General features: G+C 40.9%; 2 protein-coding genes and 1 long non-coding RNA gene across 8 annotated transcripts in view; 2 read left to right on the top strand and 1 right to left on the bottom strand.

Moving 5' to 3' along the window:
• Positions 1–517: 517 nt before the first annotated feature.
• Positions 518–14,755, bottom strand: LOC129041238 (uncharacterized). The gene is made up of 3 exons (XR_008503824.1): positions 13,746–14,755; positions 7,522–7,754; positions 518–742 (listed from the first exon to the last, which is right to left on the bottom strand). It is a non-coding gene; the product is annotated as an uncharacterized LOC129041238 (long non-coding RNA).
• LOC129041237 (glycerophosphocholine phosphodiesterase GPCPD1-like) lies at positions 4,154–6,830 on the top strand. The gene has a single exon (XM_054496659.1). The coding sequence runs from the start codon at positions 5,370–5,372 to the stop codon at positions 6,072–6,074; it is 705 nt and encodes a 234-aa protein (XP_054352634.1). The 5' UTR covers positions 4,154–5,369; the 3' UTR covers positions 6,075–6,830.
• Positions 14,148–19,504, top strand: part of LOC129041236 (zinc finger protein 479-like) — a 22,637-nt gene continuing 17,280 nt past the window's right edge. For 2 of the 6 annotated variants that reach the window (XM_054496652.2, XM_054496653.2), the window contains exon 1: positions 17,120–17,344. Coding sequence is in view for 1 of the 6 variants with exons in the window: in XM_054496658.2 (XP_054352633.1) it covers positions 15,301–15,309 (9 nt within the window). In the remaining 5 variants the exon portion in view is untranslated. Of the gene's footprint in view, positions 15,310–17,119; positions 17,345–17,910; positions 18,340–19,504 lie in introns of those variants that run through there. The other 4 variants (XM_054496655.2, XM_054496658.2, XM_054496656.2 and 1 more) reach the window with 4 other exon arrangements.

Raw genomic sequence — 19,504 nt, 5'->3', positions numbered from 1 at the left:
GCCGGGTTGAAGCGATTCTCCTGCGTCAACCTCCCTAGTAGCTGGGACTACAGGCACATGCCACCATGCCCAGTTACTTTTTGTATTTTTGGTAGAGATGGGGTTTCACCATGTTGGTCAGAATGGTCTCGATCTCTTGACCTCTTGATCTGCCCGCCTCGGCCTCCCAAAGTGCTAGGATTACACGTCATCACTCTTAAAGTAGTAATAGCACCACATCCATTTCCTGGTACCAGCTGGCCTGTTTTTCACTGATATGAAGTGCAGAAGGTATTGAAACCATGAAGAAGGGTGATATAAATGGAATACTTATATGAAGTACAATTGTTAATAAAAAGTAGCATTTGATATTGTACAACTTTAGGTAAGACGATTAGTATGAGATAAAAATATTTTTACTTTAATTGACAGAATAACTTTATTCACAATATTTCCATTTCAAATAACTTTTTTTGCTCTATATTTGCTGTTTTTTATCCGATATTACCTGAGCGCAATAGGAATCAACAAAATGAATATTATACCACAATAATTTTATTCATGCATATGCTTAATTTGCTGAAAATATATTAGCTTACTATTAAATATTTATACTTTTATTGTGTCATTTTTTGCTCAAAAGTGGCTGTCCTTCCAGAAAACTGCTATTCTGAGCTCTGCTCACATTGACTTTGCTCAGCATAGTGACTGGAAGTGATGTGTGGATAAAAAGCAAATGTGTCTTCTTTGCATCTTTTTTCATCTGTTGGGTGAAGGAAGGGGAAAATGCAGTTAGAAAATTTTTACAAAGCTAATCTCCAAATGATCACAAAGAAGTTTTCTTAACCAGAAATCAACCAAAGGGGATGGCTGTGTAAGCAGAAAATGCATTATTTTGCTAAGCCTTTGAAATTTTAGGGTTTATTAGTATGACAATCCGCATTGCTTTAACAAACATATTAGTCTTTCAGTTTTAATTCTTCTGGGTATGATTCAATTTCCTGATGAATCTGAACTGAGAGGAGAATAACTTATTTGTAAAAATTAAAGATGTGGGAAAAAAATATGTTAACTAAAATAAAATAGTTAAAAAGAGACAGACAAAACAGAAAGTAAAATGATGTTCTTCAGAAGCAAAAAAGAGAAAGAGAAGACAGTTTATTGGACATTAAATTGTACTTTTTAAAGATAAAATTGATCTAGAGATCTCTTTCAAAAAATGTAAATATACTTAAAAGTACTAAACATATAGTTGAAATGTACAACTTTAAAAGTTTAAGATAGTAATTTTATGTTTTTAATCACAAATATTTATATGTATCAAAACATAGTTACATTTTTCAAAAATTACTTCAAATAACAAGTGTTTTTCTCACACAATAACATATATTCAAACAATAAATAGATGGTAATTTTAGACTGCCTTTTTTACTACTCATCTAGGCAATGAAACACAACCACCTGAGAAAAGAAATAAACAAGATAATTAATAAAATGGGGCAATATTTATACAGGCAAATATCACATAAGTAACTTTTATAGGCAATAGAAATGTCTGACTTATGGGGCCAGGCGTGGTGGCTCACGCCTGTAATCTCAGCACTTTGGGAGACTGAGGCAGGTGGATCACGAGGTCAGGAGTTCGAGACCAGCCTGGCCAGCATGGTGAAACACTGTCTCTACTATAAATACAAAAATTAGCCAGGCATGGTGGTGCACCCTGTAGTCCTAGCTACTCGGGAGGCTGAGGCAGGAGAATTGCTTGAACCCAGGAAGCCTGGGCATGACAGAGTGAGACTCCATCTCAAAAAAAAAAAAAAGAAAGAAATGTCTGACTTATACTTGTTTCTTTAAATTTGCCCCAAGTGAAACCTAGCAATTTATGTTTTAATTAAACACCACATTTTTATAAATAATACAGAGTGAAAAATTACCATCCAAATCATAAATATAATGTTAAAAACAAAAATACAATTTATTAATCAAAGGAAACCTACATTAAAAAAATGCAGTAAAATGGAGTTAAAAAATGAAACATGTTGACCTACAAAATACTGAATATTAGCATAGATGTATCAGAAAAATAATTATTTAAATAACTAAGTTTTCAAATGTGACTGAACTTTGGCATTTTTAATTATTGGCATGCAATGTATAGCAGTAAAATTTCACAAAAAAATGCATTATAAGAATTAATAAAAGACTAATGAAAATGGAACCTTTTAATTAATAAGTACTTAAAAGATACTAGGTAATGTTATGAATATATTGGTGCTATTACACAAAATATAAGATCTATAATACAGCCATATGAACAAGAAAATAATATCGCAAAACAAAAATATAATTTTTATAATACTGTGAGATTATACATTAAATATTGGTATTAAATTATATCATTATTTAGTTATAGATGGAGAAAAATGAGTAAAATACTAGTCTGTAATGGTGGTGGATGAATTGCTTTTAACTCAGGGATAAAAGCTACAAGACAAAAGTATTAAAAATACATATAATTGAAATAATTTGTTATTAGATACACAGTATAAAAATGTAAAGTGTGACATAAATCATGTATTGAAGAGAGTAAAATTGTTGAGTCTCTATACATAGAGGCTCAATTGTTATTATCTTAAGCTAGACTGTTATGAGATGATTTATGTAAGCCTCTTGGTAATTAAAAGAAAATTTGTAGTATATACACAAAAGAAAAAGGAATCAAGAGGCTGGGAGTTGTGCCTCACGCCTGTAATCCCAACACTTGGGGAAGCTGAGGCGGGCAGATCACCTGAGATCGGGAGTTCAAGACCAGCCTGACAAACATGGAGAAACCCCATCTCTACTAAAAATACAAAATTAGCCACCACATTAGCCATGCATGGTGGCACAGGCCTGTAATTCCAGCCACACGGGAGGCTGAAGCAGGAGAATCGCTTGAGCACAAGAGGCAAAGATTGCGGTGAGCCAAAATCACACCATTGTACTCCAGCCTGGGCAACAACTCAAAAAACAAAACAAAACAAAACAAAACAAAAAAAGGCCAGGCGTGGTGGCTCACGCCTGTAATCCTAGCACTTTGGGAGGCCGAGGCGGGTGGATCACAAGGTCAGGAGATCGAGACCATTGTGGCTAACATGGTGAAACCCCATCTCTACTAAAAACACAAAAAAATTTAGCAGGGCGTGGCGGCGGGCGCCTGTAGTTCCAGCTACTTGGGAAGCTGAGGCAGGAGAATGTCATGAACCCGGGAGGCGGCGCTTGCAGTGAGCCGAGATCGCACCACTGCACTCCAGCCTGGGCAACAGAGCGAGACTCTGTCTCAAAAAAAAAAAAAAAAAAGAAAAGAAAAAGAAAAAGGAATCAAAGCATACAACAACAACAAAAGCAAAAAAAAAAAAAAATTCGACAAAACACAAGAGAAGACAGCATGAATAAAAAAAAAGACATTATTAGGTTGGCGCAAAAGTAATGGTGGTTTTTGCCATTAAAAGTAATGGCAAAAATACTAAAGTGTAATAGTAAACGGTCAGACAACAATTAACAAAATGGCAGTAGTAACTTCTTACCTATCAACAATTTTTAAATATCAAATAATTATAAAAATGCACTGCTATGATTTGAATGTCCCCTTCAAAATTCATGTTGAAATTTAACTGCCATTGTTATAAAATTATACAGTTAGACCTTCAACAAGATATTAGGTTATGAGGGATCTACTCTCATGAATGAATTAATGTCATTATTTCCAGAGTGGGTTAGTTGGCAGGAAAGTGGGTTTATTATAAAGTAAGCTCTGGCCAGGTGTGGTTGCTCACGCCTGTAATCTCAACACTTTGGGAGGCTGAGGTGGGTGGATCACCTGAGGTCAGTCGTTCAAGACTAGCCTGGCCAACATGGGGAAACACTGTGTCTACTAAAAATACAAAAAAAAATTAGCTGGGGGGCGTGGTGGCACGTGGCTGTATTTCCAGCTACTTGGGAGGGCAAGTCAGGAGAATCGCTTGAATCCGGGCGGCAGACGTTGTAGTAAGCCAAGATCGTGCCACTGCACTCCAGCCTGGGCAAGGGCGAAACTCTGTCTCAAAAAAAAAAATAAATAAATAAATAAAGAGTAAGCTCTCTGGTGTACACCTTCTGTCATTCTTATGCCTTTGGCCATTTTGTGATGTGGAAATATGATTCTCATCAGATATCAATGGGATGATCTTGGACTTCCATAATCTAAAATTGTGAGCTAAGTACACTTCTATTCTTTATAAAATACCAACTCTAGAATATTCTGTTATTAAAGCAGAAAATGAAAAGATTCACAGAATCTCTAAATAGATTTTAAGAATCAACAGTATGCTTCACCCAGGTGACTTATTTTAGATTTAAGGGCACACATAGGTTAATGGTTAAAGAATTTTAAAAACCCATACCAATAATTGAAAGAGTGTAAGAGTGGCTATATTTATATCAGAAAAAACAGACTTCTAGAAAAAAATCTGTCCCAAGAGACAAAGATCACTCTACAATAAAAAGAGGATAATTTGGCCCTCCGGCCCCGCCCCGCGGGGTGGCCTGGCAGTTTGGTCTGGAGCAGCTGAAACTGGTTTGAGCGTAGCCGCTTCCTGTCGCTTGGCGCTGCGACTGGCCGCCCTGGGGAGCGCTGGCGAGGCACCGACAGCGGGTGTCCGGTACCTCTGCCCGCGGTCCTCGCTCTCGGGCAGGGCGGCAGCGATGCGGACCTGTGGACTAGCGAACCTGGCAGCACGACGTCATAAAATAAACCCATCAGAATGACACCTTCTCAGGTTACCTTTGAAATAAGAGGAACTCTTTTACCAGAAGTTTTTGCAATATGTGGAAGCTGTGATGCTTTTGGGAAACTGGAATCCTCAAAATGCTGTCTCTTCTTCCAGAGAATGAGACAGGTGGAAGGAGCTAAGATTGTATCAGAATGAGGACAATGCCCTAAAACCTGTCTTAGCAGAGCCAGCATGTTATGGAAAGCAACCATTGTACTCAGTGGAGGAGTATAAGTTCAGCATCGCTACTTCAAAGGGTACTTTTTAGAACCAAAGACTATCGGTGGTCCATGTCAAGTGATAGTTCACAAGTGGGAGATTCATCTACAACCACGATCAATAACCCCGTCAGAAAGCGAAATTGTTATTGACGATGGACAATTTGGAATCCACAGTGGTGTTGAAACTCTGGATTCTGGATGGTTGGCATGTCAGATTGAAACAAGATTACGTTTGCATTGTTCTGAAAAACCTCCTGTGCCAATAACCAAGAAAAAAATTTAAAAATCTAGATTTAGGGTGAAGCTGACACTAGAGGGCCTGGAGGAAGATGACGATGATAGGGTATCTCCCACTGTACTTCACAAAATATCCAATAGCATGGAGATCTCCTTAATAAGTGACAATGAGTTCAAGTGCAGGCATTCACAGCTGGAGTGTGGTTATGGCTTACAGTCTGATCATTGGACAGAGTACAGCATACGGACAATGGGACCAGATAACCTGGAACTAATCTTTGATTTTTTTGAAGAAAATCTCAGTGAGCATGTAGTTCAAGGTGATGCTCTCCATGGACGTGTGGATACAGCTTGTCTCTTATCATCCACCATTGCTGAGAGTGGAAAGAGTGCTGGAATTCTTACTCTTCCCATCATAAGCAGAAATTCCAGGAAAACAATAGGCAAAGTGAGAGTTGACTATATAATTATTAAGCCATTGCCAGGATACAGTTGTGACATGAAATCTTCATTTTCCAAGTATTGGAAGCCAAGAATACCATTGGATGTTGGCCATCGAGGTGCAGGAAACGCTACAACTACCCAGCTGGCTAAGGAAAATACTATTGCTTCTTTAAGAAATGCTGATAGTCATGGTGCAGCCTTTGTAGAATTTGATGTACACCTTTCAAAGGAATTTGTGCCCGTGGTATATTATGATCTTACCTGTTGTTTGACTATGAAAAAGAAATTTGATCCTGATCCAGTTGAATTATTTGAAATTCCAGTAAAAAAATTAACATTTGACCATCTCCAGTTGTTAAAGCTCACTCATGTGACTGCACTGAAATCTAAGGATCGGAAATAATCTGTGGTCCAGGAGGAAAATTCCTTTTCAGAAAATCAGCCATTTCCTTCTGGTAAGATGGTTTTAGAGTGTTTGCCAGAAGATGTAGGGTTTAACAGTGAAATAAAATGGATCTGCCAACAAAGGGATGGAATGTGGAATGGTAACATATTTTGACATGAATCTTTTTGGATATAAATTTAAAAACTGTTTTAGAAAATTCTGGGAAGAGAGAATAGTGTTTTCTTCATTTGATGCAGATATTTGCACAATGGTTCGGCAAAAGCAGAACAAATATCCCATATTATTTTTAATTCAAGGAAAATCTGAGATTTATCCTGAGCTCATGGACCTCAGATCTCCGACAACCCCCATTGCAATGAGCTTTGCACAGTTTGAAAATCTACTAGGGATAGGCTGGGTGCGGTGGCTCACTCCTGTAATCCCAGCACTTTGGGAGGCTGAGGAGGGTGGATCACCTAAGGTCAGAAGTTCAAGACTAGCTTAGTCAACATGGTGAAACCCCATCTCTACTAAATATGCAAAACTTAGCTGGGCATGGTGGTGGGCGCCTGTAATCCCAGCTACTCAGCAGGCTAAGGCAGGAGAATCGCTTGAATCCAGGGGGTGGAGGTTGCAGTGAGTCGAGATCACACCATTGCGCTCCAGTCTGGGCAACAAGAGCGAAACTTTGTTGAAAAAAAAAAGAAGAAAGAAAAGAAAAGAAAATCTACTGGAGATAAATGCACATACTGAAGACTTGGTCAGAAACCCATCTTATATTCAAGAGGCAAAAGCTAAGGGACTAGTCATATTCTGCTGGGGTGATGACAGCAGTGATCCTGAAAACAGAAGAAAATTGAAGGAACTTGGAGTTAATGGTCTATTTTATGATAGGATATATGATTGGATGCCAGAACAACCAATTGGAATGCCTGAAGCAAGAATTGCCAGAGCATAAGGGCTGTTTGTGTCCCGCTATTAGCCACTTTGTTCCCTCATCTTTGTATGAGGAGCCTGATACCCATGTGGGTGCCAATGGCATTGATAACGTGGAGAATACTTAGTTTTTATTGCACAGAGGTCATTTTGGGGGTATTCATTTTTCATCATTGAGCATCATTGATCTATGCCTTTTGGGCTTCTCAGTTCAACGAAGCAATCATGAAGTATTTAACTCTTTCACTACAGTTCTTGCAAGTATGCTATTTAAATTACTTAGCCAGGTGTAATTGCCAGTCAGTCTCTTTATAGTGAGAAAACTTATTGGTTGGTAATATGAATATTTTAAACTAAATATATAAATCTATAATGTTAAATGTTCATTAAAAGCATAGCACTTTGAAATTAAATATATAAATAGCTCATATTTACACTGATAGCTTTTCATTTGATCAGGTCTGAAATCTTTAGCACTTGAGGAAAATGACTATGCATAATTATATCTAACCATTGAAAAAATAAGTACCTCAAATGCATGCATTTGCACTGGTGATTCCAACTGCACAAGTCTTCGTGCCATCTTGCATACAGGTATTTTTTACATGGGTTGACATGCACATAACAGCATTTTCTTTCAGTGTGAACCTTGAGGCTGCTGCCATTTTTCCACTTAACCAAACCAGCCTGAAGGTGAACCTTGAAACTTGTTTCATAAATCTTTCAAAAGTTGTTTTACATCGATGTTAAAATTTCAAGATGCTGCAGGGTAATTTAATGTATAAAATATTAGTAAGAAAAAGTATGTGTTGCATACTTAGTTGAATAGATCACAACATATAAGTTCAATTCAGTGCATGCTTTAAGTGTTAAGCATGAGATTGTACATGTTACTGTTAGGTCCTTGCATCCGTGGTGCTAGGTGAGTATGAGAAGATGTCAAGGACTGGATATATTTTGTTACCTAAAAAATAAAAAAAGGCTGTAGGCATTTTAAATATGCCTATTTTGTGTGTCTCTCACTACCTATTACACACTGTTGCTTTGTGGGTTTGTTTTGTATATGTGTGTCTGGAACAGTAGTTAAATTTCCATGCAGAAAAATAAATGTCCTGAATTCTCATATTAGTACTCTTTATTGTATATCATGCATGTAATTTATTTAGAAATGTAGAAGGTCTTACTAAATGTATATGCATGTGTTTCAGATTATACTAGGATTTCTTGGATTAGAAGCAGATTGTGTTAACTTAAGAATGAATATTAAATAAAATAATACAGTTTTTTTATTACAAAATGAAAAAGAGGATAATTTTTCAAGAGGATATAACAATTAAAAAATATATGCACCCAATATTAGAGGACATAAATATATAAACATATATAAACAGAACTTTAGAAAAAACAAATATGACAATAATAGAGGACTTTGTTACTCTACTGAAAACAATAGATTATTCAGACAGAAAGCTAGAAAGAAAACAATGTGCTTGGATAGTGCTGAGGAACACTGCAAATCCCGGACATATGTAGACTATTTCAAGTAGCAGTATGAGAATACGTATTCTTATCAAGCACAAATGGAACATTATCCATGATAGAGCATATGTTGGGCCAACAAAAAAAACAAACTCTATTCAAATTTAAAAAGATTAAAATTACAGCAACTTTTTTTTGTTTTTTGTTTTTGAGATGGAGTCTCGCTCTGTCAACCAGGCCGGAGTGCAATGTTATGATCTGAGCTCACTACAACCTCCGCCTCCCGGGTTCAAGCAATTCTCCTGCCTCAGCCTCCCAAGTAGCTGAGATTACAGGCATGCAACACCATGCCTAGCTAATTTTGTATTTTTAGTAAAGACGGGGCTTCACTATGTTGGTCAGTCTGGTCTCAATCTCCTGACCTCAGGTAATCCAACTGCCTAGGCCTCCCAAAGTGCTGGGATTACAGGCAGGAGTCACTGCGCCCAGCCATATCAATTTTTAAATTTACAATTTAATAAAACTAGAAATCAATAGCCAAAGAAAAATTTTAAAACTCACAAATATGTGGGCAGTAAACAACATGTTCCTGGACAACGAATGGGTCAAAGAGAAAAAGCAAAGGGAAATCAGAAAGTATAATGAGAAAAAAGAAAATAGAAACAACATACAATAGCTCCTGGGATACAAAAAAAAACCCCACAAAACAGTTCTAAATCAGAAGTTTATAGTGCTATATTTCTATATTAAGAGAAAGGAAAAGATGTCAACTAGAAAACATAACTTTAATTCACAAAATACTTGAAAAAGAACAAATAAATAATCCCAATGTTAGCAATGTAAGGAAAATAACAGGCCGGGCTCAGTGGCTCATGCCTGTAATCCCAGCACTTTGGGAGGCTGAGGTGGGCAGATCACCTGAAGTCAGGAGTTCGAGACCAGCCTAGCAACATGGTGAAACCCCGTCTCCACTAAAAATGCAAAAATTAGCCAGGTGTGGTGGCAGGCGCCTGTAATTCCAGCTACTCAGGAGGCTGAGGCAGAAGCATCGCTTGAACCCAGGAGGCAGAGGTGGCCGTGAGCCGAGTTTGCACCACTGCACTCCAGCCTGGGTGTCAAAAGCAAAACTCCGTCTCAAAATAAATAAATAAATAATAAAAATAAATGAAAGAAAAAATAATAAAAATTAGAGCAGAAATAGATTTCATAGATATTGAAAAGACAAGAAAAAAGATAAAAAGCAGAGAAAGAATTTACATGTAAAAGGTATTTAACATTTTAAGAAAAAAAAAGAAGTGTAAATTCCCATTTTTATTTTTTAGTTGAATGATTGCCTTATCTTTATTTTGTATTTATGCTTACAATAAGCAGGTCCAAAAAATTTATCCTGAACTTGTGGACATATGATTTCCAGTAGGGTTTGTATTTAGGCACCAGAGGTGTGGCCTTGTGTTTGTGAAAGAGCGTTTGTGGAAAAGAAGAAGGCAGAATAAGAGAAGGTGCTATAAATAAACCTACGGGGGCTGGGTGCGGTGGCTCATTCCTGTAATCCCAGCACTTTGTGGAGGCCGAGGCGGGTGGATCACCTGAGGTCAAGAGTTCGAGACCAGCTTAGCCAGCATGGTGAAGTCTCATCTCTACTAAAAATACAAAAATGAGCCGAGCATGGTGGTGGCGCCTGTAATCCCAGCTAATCGGGAGGCTGATGCAAGAGGATCTTTTAAACTTGGGAGACGGAGGCTGCAGTGAGCTGAGATCCCGCCACTGCCTCCATCCTGGGTGAAAACAGCAAAACTCAGTCTCAAAAAAATAAAAAGAAAGAAAGAAAGAAGGAAGGAAGGAGGGAGGGAGGGAAGGAAAGAAAGGAAAGAAAAAGAAAGAAAGAAAGAGAGAGAGGAGGGGGAGGGGAGGGGAGGAGAGGAGAGGAGAGGACAGAAGAGGAGAGGAGAGGAGAAAAAAACCTATGGGTGGGGAACAGTACCCAGTTGGTGAAAAGACTGGTTAGTGCTGCAGATACTGGTCCAGACAGGTAGCTCTGACTTATAAATGTGTGCATGTAGGCAGATGGGAGGGAGGGATGACCCAGAAGCCTAAGCTAGTGGAGAAAATGGGTCACTGGTGCAGATTCAAGATCTGGGCATAAAAATAAGCCATGAGTCCTCTCGGCACTTACGTAGCCTATTGGAGGAAAACTCTAGAAGGAGAAGTTCTCTCAGCACAATTTCTGAGGGTGAAGCCTTGCCATGGGAGGAGTGTGGCTACATCACTGCCCAGTGTGCATGGGTGTGAGCGTGCAGAAATCACTTTCTAGCAGCAGTGTGGGGAGAGGAGCCTGTCCTCAGAGTTGCTTTCCTTTGAGTTCTCAGTTTCCTTTGAACCTGGATGAGACCTGGAATCACAGGACAATTCACAGTGCAACAGCTTGTGTGCAGAAGAATAGAGTATCCATTCCCCAAAAGACCCACAGTCTCACTCCAGCCAAGGCTACTGTGATGTCTTTGTTCTCACACCAAATATGCGGCATTTGTTGAACACCAGCCAACTCTTCAACACCAACTGGATGTTCAACAACTCAATTCTGACAGAATCCAGAGTCACCATGACCCGACCACTTCAGGACTCAATTCCTCAATATAGTCCCCAGTGCACATGTCAGGGACAAGCACCAGGGGCCCATCTATACCTCTAAGCAGGTATCTATAAATCATGGGCTTTCTTAAATTTCTCCCTGAAGTTTAATAATTTGATAAAACTACTCACAGAACTTGGCAAAACACTCTACCTATGTTTACCAGGTTACTATAAAGAATAAAATTCAGGAAATGACAATTGGAAAAAAATGTATAGAGCACAGAAAAGTGGGAGAGAAAGACGGGGTGGGTAGTGAGTCCTGGTAAATGGTTACAATTAAGAAAACTCCCTAATGCTTTGTGTTCTGTAAGAACAGCTTACTGCAAAGAAAGATCCTTACCATTATGACTGAGATGATGATATGCCCGCTTTTAGATATCACAGATTCACAGACTCCACATTCCCATTGTTCTTCACACACAATTAAATAATTTTGTCTTCAGGATTCAGAATAAAATACTTGCTAAGCAAACTTTGCTTAAGTTTCTCTCTTTCCCCCAGACCCCTGGACTCTGCCCCACCTCCAGTCTGAGCAAACATACAACCCCTCTTGATGTCTCTACCAAGAACAGGCTGACTTCAGGGTGCAACATTCTTTAATCTTGCGTTGATTTTGCCACCCTCCATTCTGCCCTCCTCTCCCACCTTCTTTCTAATCTTGCTTGCTCCTCCATATGAATGACAGCCCTTTTCAGCTTAACTTTTGAGACGTTTGCAGATATTATATTTGGTGCTTCCCCCATTGCAACACTACTTTATTTATTAATTTTATTTGAGACAGAGTCTCACTCTGTTACCTAGGCTGGAGTGCAGTGGTGTGATATTGGCTCACTGCAACTTCCGCCTCCCAGGTTCAAGCGATACTCCTGCCTCCGCCTCCCGAGTAGCTGGTATTACAGGTACCCGCCACCATACCCAGCTGATTTTTGTATTCTTAGTAGAGACAGGGTTTCACAATGTTGACCAGGCTGGTCTTGAACTCCTGACCTCAAGTGATCCACCTGCCTTGGCCTCCCGAAGTGCTTAAGATTACAGGCGTGGGACACCGTGCCCAGCCACAACATTACTTTAGAATAAAGTTACTTCTTACCTACATCTAAATTGATTTTATTTGACAATATCTAAAAACAACCCCAAAACAATAACAATTACATTCTGACAGAGGACATCACAATCCTCCTCCCATCTCAACTCTCACTGCACCTGCCTGTGCATCCCCACAGTTGAGATGGTGACATATACTTTGAGTCAGCTTACAGACATTGTGATAACTCTTACACATAAGCCCAGCCAAAGAGAGAGATTTTGACTCTCATAGATAGGACTAGGGCCATGGGTAAGGTCCTGTGTCTTCTACTTGTATGAATATCACAGATGATTATGACACCCATGCATATTAAATAAACCCCGTGGGTGGTACAGAAAGTCTCATAACGGCCCAGAACACAGGTGAGATTGAGAGTCCTGTATGAACACACAGCCAAAAGTAGAAATTGTCACATGCCCAAGGGTACACAAGTCACAATTGAGGTTCTGAATCACACCCAGGGGCAGTCAAGAGTTGGAATTGTGACTCTCATATACGGATCCAGTCCACAGGTGAAGTGGGGACTCTCCAACCAGGATTCAGCACAGCACTGAGGTTGTGACTCCCCTACTGGAACACAGCTTGGAGAAGAAATTGGGGCTCTCATGGGAGGATGCAATCCACTGTTGAGATTGTGACTCATGCGCTTGGACCTAAGTCTCAGGAATGGTTGGCTCTTACACCTGGAATGGGGAAATGTGTGGAATTGGGAGTCTCATTCCTGGGCCTGCCTGCAAGTTTAATTGTGACATGCACTTCTACCTAGAAACTTAGTAATTTTATTGTCCTTCTGGGCTCAACACACAGATATCTTGTGAGTTATACCTGGGCCAAGTACCGAGGTGATGTGACTATATTGCCTGGCTACTTCCCTCAAAGGTATTGTAATATATCTCTTTACTGAGCACCTAGGTGAAGTAAATCTTCTCTTGCCTGGACCCTGCCCACAGGTAAAGTTATGACATATCACTAAGCCTAGCAGTTAATGATGTGATTGTCCTGTCTTGTTTGTGCTCTGCCCTGAAGAAGCATTGTGACATTGCTGGTCTAAGTAAAAAGGTAATTCAAGTCTTCTGCCTGGGACATGTGCACAGGGGGGATTGTAAATATCTCTTGGCTTATCAACATGATGATGTGATTCTCCTTTCTTGTCTGGAACCTTTTTCTAGTTGGGATCACAACATATTGCTGGGCCCAGCACCGGGTGATGTTATTCTTCTCTCAGAGCCCAGCCCACAAATGGCATTGTGGCATCTCTCTGGGCCCATCGCCTAGGTGATGTGACTCTGCTCTTCTGCCTGGGCACTTTCCACAGAAGGAATTGTGACATGTAGCTGGACCCAGCTCCCTGGTGATGTAACTGTCCTGTCTTGGCCCTGTGCAAAGGGGGCATTGTGATATGTTGCTTGGCCAAGCCGCTAGGTGATATGACTCTCCTAAATAGGCCCTTTACTGAGAGAGGATTTTCACTCATTGCTGGGCCAGTCATATAGGTGATGTGTCTCTCCTCTGTTGCCTGGACCCTGCCCAAGTAAGAATTGTGGCATATCACTTACCCAGCACCCAGGTGATAGGACTCTCATGTCTGGTTCCTGCTGACAGGTGAAATTGCGACATATACATGGTCGCAGCTCACAGGTGAGATGATGACTCTCATACCTGGATCCAGCTAAGAGAACAGATTTTGACTCTGATATCTAGGCTTAGGGCAACAGATAAGGTCCTGGGTCTCCTACTTAAATAAAGGTCATAGTGTATTATGATACCAAGGTATATTGTATAAAGCCCTCAAATGATACAGTGTCATAACAGGACCCAGAACAAAGATGAGATTGTGACTCTCATATGCACATCCATCTGATAGAATTGTCACCCTCACACATAGCTAGTTCTCACTGGTGAGGTCCTAAATCTCACATGCAAATGCAATCCAGACTTGGAATTGTGACTGTCATATATAGATACAGCTACAGGTGAGACAGTGACTCATTTTTGAACCCAGCTCACAGAAACAGCAATAAAACTCATACCTGGACCCAGTCAATAGCAGACATTTACAATCCTGGACATTTTCCTGCTAAAGGTATAAGAGTCAACACCTCTTGTGGGTTGAGTTCAAGTATGGAAGTCAGTCACAACAGTGGACTAAATCAATGCACAAGAGCCCAAATATCACCAACAGACTGTTTTGATAGGGGAGTCAGAGCCCCCAGGTGTTCTAAATCCTGGACTTGGTGTTATCATCTCATCTGTCGATTGGATTGATGCATGAGATTCACAATTCCAACTTGATTGCCTCTTGGTGTGCGATTCAGAACCTCAACAGTGGGTTCTGTTAATGTGGAAGGCTGATAATCCTTACTTTTATTTGAGTTTGTGTACAACAGCCATAGTTTGACCACAGTTTTAGCTGGGCTATATTTTGGCACTCTTTGTAGCACTTGAGGGCTTCATACAATGTGCATGCAAGTTGTGATATTCCGTGACCATCCTACAAGTTGAAGATACAGGACCTTAGTTTTTGCCCCAAGACTACAGGGGTCAAAATATCTTCAGGTATGAGTCATCATTCCACCTGTAAGCTGTGCCCTTGTGTATTTCCTAATACCAACTGTGGAGAGAGACCAGGCACAAGGGTTGCATCACCTGGGTGATGGCCAAAGATATGTCACAATTGCCACTTTGGGCAGGATCAAAAATCTCCCCTGAGTGCAGGGGCAATTCAGGAGGGTCATATCACCTAGTTACTGGGCTCAGCAATATGTCACAATGCCCCTTGTGGGCAGGGCCAAGGCAGGACTGTTACATCACCTGGAAGCTGGGCCCAGTGATATGTCACAATGTCTCTTGGGGGCAGGGTTCAGGCAGGAAAGAAGAGTCACATCACCTAGGTGATGGGCCTGGAGATATTTCACAATGCCTTCTGTAATTAGAACCCAGAAAAAAGAGTTATATCATTTGGGTTAAAGGTCCGGTGATATTTCACAATCCCAACTAAGGGCAGGACCCAGGCAGAAAAGGAGAGTCACTTCCTTTGATGATTGGTCCAGAGATACATCACAATTTCCCCTGAGGACAGCTCTCATGCAGAAGAGGAACTAAATATAGCGCATGGTCCAGGTATATGTGAAAATCTCAACTGTACACTGGGCCCAGGCACTAGAGTAAAATTAATCAGAGGCTGGGAAAATGTATATGTCACAATTACACCTGCAGAAAGGTTTAAAGATAAGATTTAAAACCCCACAAATGTCCTGGCTTCACTTATGACAGTCAACATATCTTGCGAGATATGGTTAAGTATTTGACTCACAACCTCAACAGTGGACTGGCTCTGTGCATGAGAGCCTGAACCCCACTTACAGTATCCCAGTAGCAGAGTCACAGCCTCACAGGGATGCTGAATCTTGGTGTGGGAATCACCATGCTACCTGTGGACTGCGTTCACATATGAGAGTCATAATTCCAACTTTGACTGCCTCTGAGTGTGAGATTGAGGACGTTGTAAGGAGGCTGTGTTCAGGTGGGGAGGGTGACAATTCTTACTGTTAGCCAGGTGTGCATATGAGAGTCACAATCTCACCTGTTTGCTGCTCCCTGTTATGACACTGTCTGTACCACCTGAGGGTTTTACATGGCACATGTGAGACTCACAATCTGATTTCAGACCTTTGTGCTTGCCCAGGCGTTTGTTACAATCCCAAATGTAGGATCACACCCATTGCCCTAAGCCCAAGCATGAGAGTCAACATCTTTCCTATTTTTGGTTCCAGGTAGGAGAGTCATTTTTGCTCCTGTGATCTGGTTACAGAAATTGGTCAGCATCCCTCCTGTGGCTCAATCCACATGTGGCAGACATGATCCAACTGTGGACTGTATCTGTCAGTGAGATTCAGAAACTATTTTGCTCTCTCCCTATATAAAGGTGACAATTTTAACAGTCAGCTGAGTGTGCATACAATAGTCACAACCTCAGTGTTGTGCTGGGTCTTATTAGGACACTCTCTGTACCATCTGAGGGCTTTACACAACATGCATGTGTGTGGCAATCACCTGTGATTTTTCTTAAAGTAGAAAACCCAGAACTATATTTTTTGGCCTAAGCCCAGCTATGAAAGTCAATACCTCTCCTACTGGCTGGGTCCAGGTATAAGAGTCATCGCTGGGCCTGTAAGCTGGGTCCACATATGACTCACCATCTGACCTTTGGCCAGATCCACATTGGATGGTCAATATTCTAACTGTGTATCGTGTCCTCATATGAGAGTCAAGACCTCACCAATAAGTTTTGTCAATGTGTGAGGGAGACAATTTTAATTGTCAACTAAGTGTGCCTATAAGAGTCACAATTTTACCTCTGTGCTGGACTCTGTTTTAACACTCTTTATATCACTCAAAGACTTTATAGAATATACATGTGTGATATATTGTGTGATCTTTCTACATTTAGAAGGCCCAGATCCTTACTTGTTTTTCTAAGCTTAGCTAGAAGAGTTAAAATATCTTCTATTGGCTGGGTTCACACACGCGAGTCTTCATTATACCTGTGAGCTGGGCCTAATGTGTGACCATCCCACCTGTGGGAAAAGACTAGGAGGGAGAGTCACATCAACTAGGTGCTGGGCCAGCGATATGTCAATATTTTTACTATGGGCAGGGTCCTGGCAATAAAAGTCACATCTCCTGGGTGCTAGGAAAAGCAATATGTCACAATCCACCTTGTAAACATGTTCCAGGTAGAAGACAGTCACCTCACCTAGGTGATGGGCCCAGTGATATGTAATCATTCCTCCTGCAAACAGATTCAAGGCAAAAAAGAGTCACATAACATAGGTGATGGTCCTAAAGATATCTCACAGTAACCCCTGTAGACTGGCCCAGGGAGAAAGGGAGAGTCACATCACCTACGTGATTGGCCCAGAGATATGTCACAATACCCTGGGAGGGCAGAGCCCAAGCAGGAAAGTCACATTATCTAGGCGCTCAACCTAAGTATATTTCACAATCTAAACTGTAGGCGGGGCCTAGGCAAAAGAGAAAAATCAGTCAGATACTGAGCGAAGCTATATGACACAATCACACCTGTGAAAAGTCCAGAGATCAAATTTACAATCTCTCACACGCCCCAGCTTCAGGACCAGAGTCAACACTTCCTGTGAGTTGCACCCAAAATGCCTATTGTGGCACCTCCTCTGTTCTTTCAAAGGAGTTCCAGGCTGTTAGAGCTTGAATATCCACAATTAATTAAGTCAACTTTAGGGCCAGGCGTGGTGGCTCACGCCTGTAATCATAGCACTTTGGAAGTCCGAGGAGGGGGATCACCTGAGGTCAGTGTTCAAGACCAACCTGACCAACATAGTGAAACTCCACTATTTTTTTTAGTATTTAGTAAAAATACAAAAAATTCAAAAATCAGCCAGGTGTAGTGGTGGATGCCTGTAATCCTAGCTACTCAGAAGGCCGTGGCAGGAAAATTTCTCGGTCTTCCGAGGCAGAGTTGTAGTGAGCAAAGATTGCACCACTGCATTCCATCTCAAAAAATAATACAATTAAGCTGACTTTTAACCATGATGCTCTTTTTTAAAAAAATTATTTAATTGTCTTACTACTTGACTTTAGCCATGCCAAAATGCCAATATTTCTGACTTTTGAACTTTACTACGATAACCTCCCAAGTGAAACCAATGAGCCTTTTTTTTTTTTTTTTTTTTTTTGAGACAGTGTCTCCCTCTGTCACCCAGGCTGGAGTGCAGTGGCCAAACTTGGTTCACTGCAACCTCCATCTCCTGAAACCAATAAGCTTTAACTAAGGTTATGAAGCTAACGACAAGTGTACAAGATATTTTCAAAAAGGTGGCAAGCAGTTTTACAAAATCTAGAATCTTCAAAGGTAGCTCAGAGAAAGGAAAATCCAAGATGGTTGGTGGAGGGGAAGAGAATCAACAAATGTTCACACAGATATCAAATCAGAAAGGACTCATTTCCTAAGTGAGAAATTGAACCCTGAACCTGGGCTGCCACTGTGAGACAGCAAAGCCCAGCTACTGAGCTACGGCACGAAGCAGTCGCCATTGGAGTCTCCCAGAAGAAGCCTCCAGCAGCCGATTTTGAGCTTGCAAAGGTTTTGAACTGCTCAAGATCATTTTTAGAGTTAAGTATAACATAAATTTCAAAATTTCTGTATGCTGCATGGTAGAAACCAAGAGAAAATACTGCCACATGGCTACAAGGTCAAGCTCCCAAGAACATAAAACAAGAGGGAAACTTCATCCATTATTTTGTTGTTGTTGTTGTTGTTTGTTTCAGGGACTTCTTTTTTGTTTCTTTGGGGGTATTTTTTTTTTTTGAGATGGAGTCTTGCTCTGTCTCCCAGGCTGGAGTGCAGTAGCATGAACTCAGCTCACTGCAACCTCTGCCTCCCAGGTTCAAGCAATTCTCCCTGCCTCAGCCTCCTGAGTAGCTGAAACTGCAAGCGTCTGCCACCACCTGGGCTAATTTTTGTATTTTTTGTAGAGACGAGGTTTCGTCATGTTGGCCAGCCTGGTCTTCAATTCCTGACCTCAGGTGATCTGCCCACCTCGGCCTCCCAAAGTGCTGAGATTACAGGCATGAGTCACCATGCCTGGCCTGTTTCAGGGACTTCTGACCAGAAGTTTCAACATGTGATCTCTGCGCAAGATGGTGGCCTAGAGTAACAGAAAAGATAGGAAAGGAAAGAGAGAGAGAGAGATTGAGAGAGACATTGCCTATGGCAGGGCAGGAGAGGTGAGGAGCTCAGGAAAGCCAGAGAAAGACCCAAGCATTGCACTGAATCAAAAGTTTAGGTGGCTGCTTGTTGGTTGTGAAAGAATCTTTTTTGCAGTCCCATCTGCTCTCAAGTTTCCCACTTTAGGGAGGAAAAATCTCCACATGTTCCATGATTCTGTACTCACCTAATTCTGTCAGCCACAGCCATTAGCAAAAAATGCAAGGCAAATTAATACAAAGACAAGGCCTGGTTCGGTTCGTGCCTGTAATCCCAGCACTTTGAGAGGCTGAGGCAGGTGGGTCAGCTGAGGTCAGGAGTTCGAGACCAGCCTGGCCAACATGGTGAAACCCTGTCTCTACTAAAAATACAAAAATTAGCCAGGTGTGGTGGTCAGCGCCTGTAATCCCAGCTACTTGGGAAGCTGAGGAAGGTGAATTGCTTGAACCTGGGAGGTGGAGGTTGCAGTGAGCCAAGATCTCACCGCTGCACTCCAGCCTCAGCAACAAGAGTGAGACTCTGTCTCAAAACAAACAAAAAAACAAACAAACACAAAGACAGCAATGGTTA

Source organism: Pongo pygmaeus, chromosome 6, assembly GCF_028885625.2.
Source record: "Pongo pygmaeus isolate AG05252 chromosome 6, NHGRI_mPonPyg2-v2.0_pri, whole genome shotgun sequence".
Classification (NCBI taxonomy): Eukaryota; Metazoa; Chordata; class Mammalia; order Primates; family Hominidae; genus Pongo; species Pongo pygmaeus.
This window is presented reverse-complemented; position numbering and strand designations above follow the sequence as displayed.

Coding starts and splice junctions, on each gene's coding strand:
- LOC129041237 (XM_054496659.1), top strand. CDS start 5,370: ATGGAGATCTCCTTAATAAGTGACAATGAGTTCAAGTGCAGGCATTCA.